The 14735-nt window shown below is 40.4% G+C and overlaps 1 protein-coding gene across 3 annotated transcripts in view; it reads right to left on the reverse strand.

Annotated features, from left to right (window-relative positions):
* dmxl1 (Dmx like 1) overlaps positions 1–14735 on the reverse strand; it is a 57825-nt gene that overhangs the window by 18909 nt on the left and 24181 nt on the right. For all 3 annotated transcript variants that reach the window (XM_084360106.1, XM_084360107.1, XM_084360105.1), the window contains exons 22-35: positions 14418–14604; positions 14204–14314; positions 13012–13181; positions 12292–12389; positions 11972–12137; positions 10817–10945; positions 10533–10671; positions 8457–9256; positions 8002–8100; positions 7399–7566; positions 5265–5456; positions 4051–4124; positions 1688–1809; positions 322–579 (exon numbers count right to left, since the gene is read on the reverse strand). In XM_084360106.1, the coding sequence (XP_084216232.1) occupies positions 322–579; positions 1688–1809; positions 4051–4124; positions 5265–5456; positions 7399–7566; positions 8002–8100; positions 8457–9256; positions 10533–10671; positions 10817–10945; positions 11972–12137; positions 12292–12389; positions 13012–13181; positions 14204–14314; positions 14418–14604 (2713 nt within the window). The remainder of the gene's footprint in view (positions 1–321; positions 580–1687; positions 1810–4050; positions 4125–5264; positions 5457–7398; positions 7567–8001; positions 8101–8456; positions 9257–10532; positions 10672–10816; positions 10946–11971; positions 12138–12291; positions 12390–13011; positions 13182–14203; positions 14315–14417; positions 14605–14735) is intronic.

Genomic DNA, 14735 nt, shown 5'->3' on the forward strand with positions numbered 1-14735 from the left:
CATCATCCTATAAACTGATTATAAATAGTAGTTTAAATGCAAACGTTTTGTCAAATAAACAGGAGTTACAGTTACATTACATCAGGTTTCCTCTGCCAGCCATGAGAGCGTAGCACAGACAGGGTGTGAGGCAAACAGCTCCCACACTAATAGGTTGATGGATTTCACTATGACCTACAGACGCAAACTCAATTAATCTAGCTCGGCTGATTTGATTTAGCTCCTGGGTCACCTCCAAAAGAAAAACCCCACACAGAGAGACAGCCACTCAGGCAGACAGTCGGAGAGAAAACTAGATCAGCCAAACTAATCCCTTCTCACCTGGTGGAGGTGTTCTCATTGGGCTGTTGGGTTTCTCTATGACAGGGATCCGGGCGCCTCCGCCGAACACCGTCACCCAAAGCTTGCTGTTGAGGGGGTGGGCCACGATGCGAAACAGCTCGTTGCTGGAGTGAGTGGCCATGCCGTGAACAAACAGGCTGAGGTAGACAGCAGTCAGGATCTCGCAGAGCAGCACAGCTAAGCCCGGCTGGCTCTCCTCGCCAGCTGAGCTCAACAGGCGAATCAGAGAGGCAATACCTGAAGAGAGGTGACGAGAATAAAGGAGAAAGGAGAGAAAGAGAACAGCATAAAAACTGATTACAAATGCACATAAAACATTATGCATTTGAAGAAACAGAGAGCAGAATATACAGCCACTGTAAGTCAACTTATTGATGAATGCATTAAAGAGTTTCTCTATAATCATATTTAGATATTATTAAGATATTATGCTAGATATCCAGGTGTCTGTGAGCTCCTGGATCGCATCTTTGAAAGTTCACACATAGTGACCACCGCACACGGCAGTGAGCGCTGATTTGCCTCTGATCTGGGGCTTTTAGTCGGTGATCTCCAAAAAACACTGCTGACTGAGAGATCAAGTCTAAAACCCTGTAGTTTGAATTTGGCTTTAGTTACAGCTGCAGGACAAGAAACAGCAAACAAAGGAAAAGTAGATGTTGTCCAGTTTTTTTTTTCTTTTTTTCCCCCTCTCCTTTCCTTGAAAGGAAAATGGTGACAATTTCTTGTGTTATCTTATTGTGAACAAAGTTTATCAATAGACCAAAACAAACATGAGTCTATTTTGAGTCAATCCCACATACACCGACCTGCTGCTGAAAATACTCCATTCAAATGCAAATGTGTAGTTATCCAGAGCTGAAACTTGTCCCAGCAAATGCAATCTTTACTCATGTTTGAGTAACTTCTGTTAAAAACCAGTGCTCAGCTATTTGGGGAAATTACAGAGCCTTTTTGTTTTGTTTTGTTGTTCTATTTTTAAAAGAAACAATATATTCATGACCTGTTTAAAATAATTTTAAATCCTCAGTAGGAATGGACACAGACAAAGCAGGGGAGTTGGTAAGTACAGAGGGATCGACAAACATCTCACTGTGTCTTTTATTGACAATGAGAAATATGTTTTGTTTTGTTTCTTTGTTTCTGTGTCTTTTTTAGAGTTGTATCATGTGTTGTATTCCCCAAAAGCCTAACAAGAGACAAGGACTGCACATTAGCCATGGCTAGAAGTTGTACATACATTGCATCGATTGCATTCTAATAAGATGTAACAATGTCTACATGTATTGTCCCTGTCGAATAAACCGATGAAACAATAAAATTGTGTTAGGTCTGGCTTTTTTACCTGGCCACTGTGCAGGGGAAGTGTTGGGCTGAACAGACTCATCCATGCTGACGGTTCTGACTGGCTGCTTCTGGGACAGCAACACGCTCTGATACACGATTCCTGTGAACTGGTTCACATGGCTGTGGGAGATTCAACAGACAGAAAAAAGAAACCACACACTGTCAGTACGAGAGCACAAAGAATAACACTGATGTCAAAGAGGAAGCCATGGATTGAAAAGTGAATTTTTAAAAAATAGGTTAGGTGATGTAAATATATAATGTGTAAATGTTCACTTTAAATGTTTTAAATTTGCTCTGAACTCTGGGATGATGTTTCTAAATGAAAGGCACCGCTGTCAAGCTTTGTTCTGTCAGAAAATGAAACACTATTGGGTTGCACTGCAGGTTAGCCTATCTATGCTGTTTGGTGATAGAGAAGAAAGTGTCTCATGTGGGGTGGCTTTTCAACATGTATAACAAAAACACCTCTGGTTGTTGCAGATAATATGGAAACCCACCAGGGAGTCTGTTAAGTAAAGTCCCACTTAAAGTTTCATTGAATAAAAGAAATGTGCCTCCGCTCCACATCAAAATTATTTCCAAAGTCAAAGTGAATATAATGAAGAAACGGTAGTTACTGCGGTCTTAAAGCACTTCTAACTACAAGTGCTCAATCAGTGCTTTAAGGCTTCATATGGATGAACCTGTTGGTTGTTTTCTCAACTTGAAGTTAACATGATAACAGAAAGAGAAAAGAGCAGGTAACATGTATCAAAATACTGTCAAGTTCAACTCCCACAACCTACATCCTCAAATACCATTTAAAAAATTCACACACACTCGCTCTCTCGTTCACACTCGAGAGGAAAGAAGCACAATTTCATCAAACCTCTGCAGTGAGACACCAGGAGTTTAGATCATGATTACCATAACAAAGACGGTGTTAAATTAGAAATAGCCTTGCTAATTTAGTGAGACTCACAAACAGCGTGTGATACTTGGTTGTGGGTGTGAGTAAAGTATACGGTGGAAAAGGAAGATGTAAAACCAGGTGCTTGTTCGTAAGGTCTGAAAGGGCAGAGAGCTCGCTCTGAAAGAATGATGCATGAAAAAAAAATCTTCCTTTTTGACAAATCACTTATCTGAAACAAGCATTTCCATCCCTGGAGTCACATCACTGTGGCTTTTAAGGTCACAGTCTGGTCAAGCATAAGTAAAAATGATTCTGCACAACATCGCGCAATCAAACAAGCAATCTGGCAGAACAGTGACAGTAACTCACACAGTAGCACAGCTGGAAGCCAAATGGCTCGTTTGAAAAAAAGATCCACACACACACACACACACTTATTCACTCATCCAAAGTTTAAATTCCTACTGGGTTGTTGTCAAAGTGATTTGAAGTTATAGAACATACTGGTCTTAAATAAACAATGTTCCTCCCATCTGTCAAAACAAAAAATCTGATTAATTATTTACAATAAGAATGACAAACAGCAGCCGGGTGGTTTTCATAAATCAATCTCGACTCGGTCAAAACAGACTGTGGCTGTCATATTTCTGGTGAGCAGGCTTCCAACATAGTTCTCTTTCCCACATGTCTTAAATCACACCGCTATCAAGCTTTGGTAAACCAGCCTACAACATGTACATATAAAAAAAAAAAAAGAAAAAAAGAAGAAGAAATCTTGAATAGCCCATTTGGTATTACATTTGTAGTGTTTGACTTCAGATGTGTGTATATTACCCTCTCATCATAAAGTATGCTTGGTTACCAGTAGTCATGTCCCTCCCCCCTTATCTCTTATCATTCTGCTCCAGTAAGTCTAAAAACCTTCTTACACACATACACACACACACAAACAGAGGAAACCTGAGGACACAATTAACATTATTTTTGCCAGCATTTTGTGTTTTAAATGCTAAAGCTAAGAATAGGAAAACAAAGTCAGATCACTCCTGAACGGTAAATAATCTAGTGGTGGCTGGTGCAGTTAATGGAGTCGTGTCCAGGTGAATGTGGTGGAAAATGAAAAGTCGTATCAAAGTTAAGCACCGCTTCAAGTCATATAAAGAATTCAAGAAGCTTGCTCGGAGAGACGCTGCACTGTAGACACTCACTATGAGCTCAAACCTTTTGGAGTCAGGCTGCATGAACGCATTTATTTTCAAAGGCTGGGTTGAGATCTGCAAAGATTTCATTCCCCAGATCCCCAAAACATTGGGGGAAAATAGCTCAAGGTTTGAGCCTTATTCAAGTTCATTCTTAAGCTGCCGAGTACATGTGTGCTTTGTGGAACAGTACATGCAACATGACAGTCTAGAGGGTTAAAAGCTTAAAAAAATATTGCCAACAGGTAAGGCAGATGAGAGACTTACCTGTGGGTGTGTTCACACAGACACTGGTATATACAGGCTGATAAGGAGGCGGCCAATGTGTGCAGCACATAGATCTGAAATAAGGCACAGGGTAAAAAAAAAAAATACAAACCAAGATAACCAAGCATGAGTAAGTGTGTCACGTGCATGAATACATTCAAAACACATTACATCTAAAAGAACAAATTAAACCTATACATCCAAGCAGTCTGTAAACATCAGCTGTGTTTCCTTTAGCATATTTGTAGTTTAGCATTTTGAAGTGTCGCATTAGAAGAGGTTGATAGTTTTTTCGCTTGCTTGAGCATTGCTTGCAATGGAAATGACATGACTGATCTGCTGTTTCTGCTTATAAAGAAGAAGAAGAAGAAGCAGAAGAAGAAACTGTGTGCACTGTCTGGGTTTTCCTGGATATTCCCATAAGATTCCTATTCGCAGATTTATTCTCACATTCTCTCATAGATAACTAAGGCGACTGGTTTTGTTTCTTCTTCTCTGAAGTTAATTGGCGGTTGAAGGTTCGGGAACTCGACTTCTACTTCGTTTATTACAACCATGCATGTATCATACAGTAAGTACACATTGCGTAGCATGGTGTATTTGTTTCAAACCAGCTAATAGAAATGCACCTTATTCGCATTTTCTTGTTTTTCTTTTGCCAGATTTCAAAAGTTCGGTTTAAATTCACTTGACTATGACAACTAAGAGTTTAAGCTTGAGTAACAATTATTGGAACATAAAATTGGTCCCACTAACAATTATTTTGATCAGGATTGCTGTATTGAATGGGACATTTTATATTTGAAAAAATATCTTCGTAATGGTGTCCCTGTTTCTAAACTACTTCAAACTTCTCTTTGGCATCTCAGTACTGCAATTTCTTTCAAGTTACTGGCTGACATGCATGCTCATACAGATACAACTGCAATAAGCTAATATCATCCGTTAGATCCACCTGGATATAGACACTAAAATCCATGCTCAAAAAATAGGTCTCAGAGTTTCCAGAATACCAACGTGAAAAATGTATATATTTCAATTTATCTGCCATGGCACCCATGTCCCATGATCACTGCCCTCCTTCAATAAACTCAGATTCAGCCTTTCTATCAGGAGAAATGGTCCATTTATGCAATCAACAGTATTAGTAGAGGTATTAGTAGTATTAGTAGGTATTAACAGGAAGTAGAGATGCATAAATGAGACTGCCTCACCTCATTGTTGACAACATCAGGATGAGGAGGAGAGTCGAGTGCGTTAATGGTCTGCAAGATGTCATGAGTCAGGTTGGTCAGGTAGACGATTGGATTGGCCACCACTGTCTTGACGTTTGCTGTGCAAGCCATCAGAAGAGGGATGGAGGTTTGTGGACAACATGGCGTCACCGCTGACTGGATGGAGTCATCCTGTGGGGAGAAAAAAAGAGAGAAACGTACTGAATGTGGGTTCAGTCATTACTGTATGTCTGCATGTGTTTTGACAAAATTGATAATTTAATACACAGTACATAAAAATATTGTATTGTTTAGTGTTCACATAACACTCACACCTATACACTGGGATCTATATGCAACACATTGCACTTGCACCACAGCAAACTTCAGAAAATAAGAGCAGATATATTCAACTTTCTCATTTTTTTTTTTAGGGTTTAAAGTAACAGCTCACAAAGGCAGCCGAGAAAAGAAGCGTACTGCTTTGAACTCTGCAGCAACAGCCTTTTCCTGAGCCATAATAAGTCACAGACGATCCCAATTCTTATAGAGTGCATGATGCGTGCACCAGTGTATATGTGAATGACGTTTAAAGAGCTAAAAAGAAGAGGTTGGCAAAGAGATCCCCGGACAAGACACAGTGTGTAAGAATACCACAAGCTTATGTTCCTTACGCTTGATGAATCACATTCAGTTGTCACGAACCTCCTTAACAGTAGCTCTGCACACCGGCTGACGTTGAGACAAAAGAAAATACCCAAAAATTTCCTCGACAACAATGGAGAAATCTGACAACCATGGGACCAGAGCTGTGACAAAAGCAACTGCTTTTATTTCAAGATCAAAGCAGGAGAGTAGAAAGGACTCCCAGTGCCCATCGACTGTGTTAACATTTAAGACCGTTGTTCCCACGGCGGCTCATTGAGTTGTTTACCTCCTAAAATTTGACTCAACCTTCTAATAGTCAGCCGAAGGCGGGACCTCCCTCAGGAGCTCAGAGAATCAGCACAAACTGTCAGCCTATTGCTGGAGGCGTTCCGACGATCGCCAGGGCACAATAAGTAGGTCTGAGTGTGAGCGTGTGCGTGAGTGTGTGCGTGTGCGTGTCTTGTGAATCTGGTGGCATTAAGACAAGCTTTCAGATGTCGTCATGTTCGTCTTTCATTGGTACTTTGCCCCCTCATCTGCTCCGTATCCTTCCCTTCAAAGAGAATATGTGATCACTTAAATAATACTGCAGCTCTGCTTGCTGGATTGTTTCTACACGCAGCTGATGGTTGTAACTGCAAAAATATATTCTGTTCACATTATTCTTGTTGCTCCTATAAAACCGATACTGTCACCTCTGACAGATAAAGTCAGAGCAGGCTGCATCACCTTTATTACCTCATTGTGATGAAACGTCCTGGTTACAAATATGAAACAGAGTTCTCAGTAGTACCTTCTTTGTGAGACTGTTAACTAGGGTTGCAACGATCATAATTTACTTAATCAATTATTCATTAATTTTCTTAATTCCATGTCATCTTTGACAAGTAAAAATAAAATCCCAAGTTTTATTTTATGTAATTATAAAAACAGACATCAAAGCAAAGTGTCTGAAGTTGTACGTTGTAAGTAATCAATCATTTATTTATGGATTTATCATGTTTCCTTCTCTATGTTAATGCAAACAAAATTGAAATGGACACAAGAAAATCTAAATGGTGACACTTTATAATAACCATCATTAAAATATGGTATTTATAGTTAATCAAACTTTAGTTAATAGTTATTTCACTGTCAACAAACAATGAAATGCTTCATAAACCATTTATTAAGCAATTATTTATTATCCCAAGTGGATATTGTTTCTTTTTGCCCATCTTATGTAAATGGAAGAACTCTTCACTTCCAAATTATGGACATTGGATTAAGGATGTTATGTATTATTTACAATTGAGGAAGATACATTGTTTCATCAAGGGATCAACTGTGCGCTTCTTTGCCACCTGGCAACCACTTTTAACATTTATAGCAAATATGGACGCTTAGCACTGTAACTTAGCTGCAGCAGTTACAGAGACAGACAAAAAATGATCTTGCTCTGTCTATCAGTGGCCTTTAGTGTGCATCTGTCCATATTTTTAATTACCTGGTGAGACTCTTGAAGCAACAATATGAGCTCCATGCGTACAGAGGCAAGTCCTCCACCGTGGGAGCCGTGTAAGCTGCAGTAGCTCAGAAACATCCTCAGCAAGGGCTGGTTACTCTGCAGCCAATGTCTCCTGCTCCTCTGGCTGTCAACACGAGGACTCCCAGGCTGGAAAAACATTTTTACTTCATTAGTAATGCAGACAAATCAGTCAACATCCCTGTAAATATGCCAACGTTATCAAGCTGGCTACTGTCCAAACAAAACAACTGTTTTATAACAATGCACATTAATTTGTTCTGTCAACAATAAATAAATAAGTGGATCTTCAAAATGCAGTTTCAATTTGTAAATCAACAGTTAATTGGACTGGGAAGGGGCTTGTATGTATAATTTGATGTGTTTCTGAAACTGAATCAAATCGAGAAAAATTTACAGCAGCATGTAAAAAGGAAAATGGTGCAAAAGTCTTATCAATAAAACACATTTTTTCAAAGTCTCTCACTGTGCAGATGTCTTAATTTTTTATTACAGCAAGTGTTGCATCGATTTTTCCTCATGAACATCTGACAGATCTAGAAGCAGCCAGCTATCTACACCCACCTGTTCCTCCTCCACCAACCCAGAAACAGGGGCCTCACCCTGGATGCACAGCTCTGGCAAGCAAGGCTTGTAGCTGCAGCAACGCTGCAGAGCCACCACCTGGGGAAAACGGAATTTCATTTTAAATTCATTATTGAGAACGAATCTGTCTTGCACGGTGTGGGCGTAACATTTCACCAAATTGTCAAACAGTATTCACAGGGAAAGACAAACAATTTCATAAGAGAAAACCACTGGAGTTATTACCAATATGATGTTTATATGCACTGACACAGCTCACAGAGATAAAATCTTCAAACAGTGAACATGAAGACGGGAGAGTAGTGTGGGAGTTATGCAAGTTATAAAAGTTTTATTGAGTGAACCTGAGGTGCAGCCAGACAGACGGATATTATAACAATTTAAACTAAAAGCCATATTATAGATTTGAGTCTGTGAAATGTTTGTGCTATTACCTCTCTCTCTAACCACTGATAGAGTTGGTAACGTAGCTTCCCTCCATCCAGTTCATATCCCGTTGACAGCGTCCGCAGCTCATTGGTCATAATCTTCAAGCAGGCAGTGAACTTCAGCTGAGCGGCCAGGATGTCATTAGACGGTTCTAGGAAGTCACTGTTGTTGTCACTTTCCTCTCCTGTCACCGTCTCCATTAGTGGCGACGTTGCATCCTGTGTGTCCTGGAACACGCTGCTGCTGTCTGCAGTTCTACCACTCTTCCCATCTTTATGTTCTTCTTCATCCTCATCATCTTCCTCAACTTCATCTTTGTCGCTGTCCCACTTCAGCTCCAGGGACTCGTCAGGGAGCGTCAGTGATGGCTGGCTCCAGTCAAAACTTAAGACTGAATCTGACTGGCTGTTGGATAAGCTGTTTCCGTCAGACTCATAGCCGTTAAGCGCTGGCTGAGACCAATCCGGATCTGATGTTTGTCCATTCTTGCTCCCAACACTCAGTTCAGTGGCGATGTCTGCATTGTTCTGGTTAAGGAGTTTGGAATGCTTGCGAACTTTAGGCATCTTGGAGAGGACTTCGAGAGCTAGCATGGGACAGCCAGCTTGCAAATGTGCATATGCAGCTGTGAAAAACAGTCTTCTCTCCTCCAGGCTAATGGAGTCAGCCCTGCGACCCTCAGCGGTTAGGCCAACTTTAGCCTTGTCTGACGAGCCAAAATGGCGGCGAAGGAGGAGAGGGTGGGTGCGAAGGTAGGTGTAAAAGTTGAAAACCTCAGGATTACACGGAGACACGGGAGAGTAACCTGTCATAGATATGAAGACAGAAAATTGGCTTTTATCTGGAAAAACCCAGAAACCTTTACAACTTTGACAGTACCTACAAGGACAAGCTGTGTAATTGGATCAGTCACAGAAATAAAACTATAGCTGGCCTGACTGAATCGTTGTTGAAGAAATTGAGGCATGCAGCTATGAGAGCTGCATTCTGTGGACACTTAAAGGTGAGTGGGGTTGATAGTTCAAGAACTGACAGGTTATTGAGAGCTGCTGGTGGAAAAAAAGGTAGTGCATTACGTTCACTCTTTTTCTTTTCAGGTATGAACAATATCAGGAACAGACAACTGAAAACCCAGCCGAGACAGCCCATAATCCATCAAGCAGAAGAACAATTTTTGATGCTCTATAAGCTTGTGTTCTCTTCTCTAAGCATATTAAATGTGCTTTAAGAACATCATTTATGAAACATGTGTAGCGCAGGGATGTTGATCTGGGACTGGTTTGGCTCTTTAGTCCAAGTGAAGTTCATATTATGTTCAGTTCCTCATCTGTTTGAAGGCAAGGGTAGTATCTTTGCTTCAATTAAATGATCTTGTGTCCAGAAGGCCGCAATTTCACAAACTTAAAATGAAATTCAAACTAAAAATAGACTTGCAATCTGAAGATGGGGCACATGTATGAAATTTGTCTAAATAACATTTTTTTTTTTTTTGCTTTCATAATTTAGTACAACTGATCGCTGAATGTTCCCTCATTGGTGCAGAAACATGGAAAAAATAACAAAGCAATGCATGATCATGATGTGAACATTTAGCAGGTGCATAACAATAAGGATGTGGGCTTCGACTGAGAGTAGGGCTGGGTATCGAACTTTTATGGCACTGACCAAATTGCCTCGATACTACTATTGAAGAAACATCTTGACATTTGGTACCAAATTTCACTGTCTAAGGAGTTCATTTCATCAGCTTCAGTGAGTCAATAAGTATGCAGTGTGGTTATTGTGCTAAGATCTAACAGTACTGGTGATTGACTGTCTCGAGGCAGGCAGGAAAAACACCAGGTTACGCCCGGAGACAGGGTTCACTGTCTGTTAAAAGGGATTTCATAAAATTGGTTTCAAAAAAATATCGCTCAGGAACCAGTGTCGTAGTCAAGGTATTGGTATCGGTACCTTTATGGAATTTTTGGCCCTAACTTAATATAAAAAAAATAATGCTTCTCTGCTACACGGCAATAAACAGTACCGTCTTGATATTGTTTTTATATAGAAGTAAGTAAGAAAGAGCCCTGTGGACCTACCAGACTCACACTTGCTGGCAGCAGACCGGGAGCCGGTGCTATTAGTAGGCTGTTCGAGTAGAGTGTCCAATGCCTTGCTGTAGTCCTCCAGGACCCAGTGAGCCATGCTCCGCAGGAAGGGGTCGTGATGGGCGTGAATCTGAAATATACAGAGAATTACGACGGCTCATTCTGGTTTCTGCAGTGTATTAATTACCGAAACACTGGGGAATTTGATTAAATAGCGCATCTTCCACAGTAAAAACAACAGCTTGCGAAGGCTGTGACATGCACAAACTCAGCACCTGTTTGTCTTGTCCCAGAACATGTCTCTGGAGGATCTTTTTGTAGGTGGATGACGTCTCAAACTCAGACTCATACAATCTGGAGATCACCAGGGCCAGCTGGAGGTCCTGCATTTTCTCTAAACACACCTGCAGGAGGGGAAAAAAAAGCAAGATATCACAGTTGGCTATGATTTAAAAAATGCTTTCTGAGCTTCTGGTAAATGACTAAAGAGATAAATTATACATATTCTGGATACATAGCTTACTCGTTTATCGATTAAAAAGGAAAGAACCAAAAAAAAAATACAAAAAGGAAAAGTCTGTACAGACAGCAAAGAGTTAGACGATAGCTGAAGTTGTTGTATTTGCTCCTAACTGGTTAGGTGTGAGGTGCATTTCAATGAGACTACCTCCCAGCCAGAGAGACTGAGCAAAGTCAATGATAGCCCTTTGCCTGGGTGCTGCTCATTTCCATAAAATGCTTAGAGAAGCCCCAGTTACTCACGCAGATGAAATAATGACTCATTGCCACAGGGACTTTCAAAACAGGAATAACCTTGATGAATTAAAGGTTAAGCGAACACACTGACCAGACGCAGCCCTCTTAATATGTGAGCAAAACGACAGGGAGCTGTATGTTTTTTGTGGCTTAAACTAACTCTGATACAGTAGTTTACACAAAAACAACAAATATGCAAATATATTGTTCTGATATGAAGGCAGTAGGTAGTGTCCCAATTTAGGAAGCTTCAACAGGAGCGTGGCACTGCTGATTTATGAATGTGACCACGCGCTACTGAAAATTCACACAAAAGGAAGAAAGACAGCAACACCCAAGAGTCAAGTGCCAACATCAATAATTCTTCAGCTCATTGTACTAAAAGACACCGCTGTGAAAATGTATTGAGCTGTTAATAATAAAAGGGATGCTGCACACCAAAGAAATGCTGGTGGTGAGGTCTGTTTGTGTGAATGTGATTTCTGTCAAACACTGCAATTGACAGTAAATTTTTTTCGCAAAAAGGAATTACATACAATACTACTGACATTTTGTAGCACTTGACAACTGAAAGCAAGGTTTCAACTTAGGATTAGCTCGCTGCCAAGTGGCACTTACAGTTGAAGGAGCAAGAGCTTCTTGCAAACAGTGTGTCATGTCTATTTTCCACTTGCCTCCACAGCATCCTTAAGGGAGCCGGCTAGAAGGAAGAAGGCTGCAGAGTGCTGGAACCTCTGCTTTCCCAACAGAGAAAAGGCATTTTTGAGTGCTGCTTTCCTCCACCGATCCTCGCTGAAGTTGTTGCGGAAAAATTCTGTCATTTTGGCATTCTTCTGAGACCTGCAGAGAGAAACAATATGGATTCAACAATACTGGTGTCACAAGTCTTCAGTAATCCTACAGAACTAATCTTGGTTAACGGTAGGTGCAAACATTATGATGACTGTGTGTGCATTTGTATTTCATATGCAACATTACAAGAAGCTTTGCCTACCTGTACAATCCCCAGACCACTGCCTTCTTTTTCAGTGCAAGGTAAAATATAGCTGCATCCAGAGGATCGTTGTTGATCAGTAAAGACGCCCTGGCAACCTGACAAAAAAAAAGTAAAAAAAATACATTCAGCTCACGGCTACTCAGTCCCTACAGTTTATCTACAAGTTGTAGTTTTATGGGTCATCTGAGGGAGTAGCTCAAGCTCAATTTTAGTGCTGTATTTTATAGCAACCTCAGCAAACTTTCACTTTCACCTAGAAGACAGCACTTCATTTATAATTGAAGTAATAAATATGAAGTACACAGGGCTAACACACTAATGGCCAACCTTCAAATCCTTTATGTGCAGAATTTTATGTGATTATAGTAGCTTTAAAATGAAGTTCAGTTTGACTAAAAAGGAGATAATACTGATTCAAATGAGTTCAGTGTGTTGGATAGTGTCAGACCATCAGTCCAAAGGACAACGCTAATCTATGTGCTACTGATCAAGACAGAGTGCAGCAGCAAATCCTCAGATTAGAGAAACTAGAACAAGATGTTTAGTATTTTTGTTTGAAAACTTCCATGTCCTCTTTGATACTGATTTGCTAATGATTGTACAATCTGCAAATTTATACTTTAAATTAGACAATTTATCTTAACAACACTGGCACTGGGTCACTGTTTAAGATCTACACTGATAATGCTAACTGACTGATGTCATTTGCTGCCTTACCTTCTCAATACACCGGCGTAGCTTGTTGGTGCTGCGCAGCCACCAGCCCACACCCATGGAGCGCAGCTCAGGCCAGGTGGGCTCTCCCTTCTGCAGGGCAGGCAGCATGTTCAGAAGCTCCTCCTCAGCTTCAGAGTGGAAGGCCCAAGCATAGTGACATGTGGACAAACCTGCAGAGAGGTGAAAAGCACACATCGAAAATGGGGAATGTGCTGTATTTTGTAGGGATAATTTTAGCATTGTGTAGTGATTTTAATATGCATTTATAAGAAGATAACTAAGACATGGCTGCTGGTGGTGAGAACACAATATTCTGTATAAACTTTTCTTTTCCTGGTGTGCATGTCATGTGGCACCAAATGGTGACCAACATTCAGAACCGTCCTGCAGAAATAAGCGCACATTTAATAAAACTGCCATACCTTTGATTATTTGGAAGAAAATATATGAATAAATTGATGAATATCTAAACCACAGGAAGCTAGAACAAGTGTCTTCCTCCCTTGTCGTTTCTGAAATGGACCAATTTCAAGTTGCGTAGCACAACCTCTAATAGCAGCCTCCATGAGCACAAGCTAATTGTTGGACTAATTTGTCGAATTTTTAACTCCTTACCCAAAGCAAACTAATTCACATAAATCATTGCATGTTAGTGGTAAAAAATTAACAGACTATAATGCAACAAATAATTAAATTGTGAAGTAAATACATCTTTAGATGGGGCTCTTTTGCCCTTGTTTACAACTGCACAAACTTTTTTTTAAAGCTGGGAGTTGCTTCTTACAGCTTCAGTGTTGTATTGCTCAAAGGTAACTTTACTGCAATAGTTATAAATAAGGAAAAGACTGAGACTTGAGACTTTTACTTTGAAAACTTTACAATTGAGACCATCAGTAAACTTCTGTTTCTAGCTTTAGGAGTCTTTAGAGAGTTACTGCACTGAAACCTAGGTGGGAACACTGGAGATTCATCTAAAGCAGTGCAGGGAGACAACTCCTTAGTCTAGCAAGATCACATAAAGGTAAAAACACATTTAGACCTTTTGGAAAAAGAACCAAGTGTGGTAATTTTTAGGGCCAATTTTGGTCTTGAAAAATAATATTTTTATGAATGTGACAGTTTCCTTAAATTTTTATTGAATGCTGCAGTTTTTGCTGAAATGAAAAACAGCTTGAACACAATCTTACTGTACCTTGCCGCAGCAGCTGTGCTCGGTGTGCTGGAGGCAGGGAGGTAGAGAGGAAGGTATGCAGTCTGACAGCCAGCAAAAACTTCAGACCACACTCATCCAGCGTTTCTCCACCTGGTGAAGGAATGACAGACAGCTCTTACTGTTCTTTCAAAATATACTTTCATGAAGGTGCAGAGCAGAGCCCTTATTCCATGTTTTTATTTTCTGGCAATACCTTTGCTCTTGCCCTGGCTGTCCTTGAGGTCTGTGCTTGTAGTAGCGATGGTGTCGGCCAGCGCCATGAGAGACATCTGCTCCATACGGGTTAAGCCAGGCAAACTGGAACTCAGGAGGTGACTGGACAGAACCTGGGCATGTTCAGGACCAAAGTACGTTGGACTGTACTGGGACAGGTCAATGACCTATAGACCAGGAACAAGACAGAGGACAAAGTCTGTAAAATTAATTGTGTGGTATGTGTAATTAATAAGACAACACATAGAGAGAGGTGGGAAATAATGCTAAAATGGAGAATGTAACATATATAAGAAAA

The sequence above is a fragment of the Pagrus pagrus genome, assembly GCF_965226575.1.
Source record: "Pagrus pagrus genome assembly, chromosome: 8".
NCBI lineage: Eukaryota > Metazoa > Chordata > Actinopteri > Spariformes > Sparidae > Pagrus > Pagrus pagrus.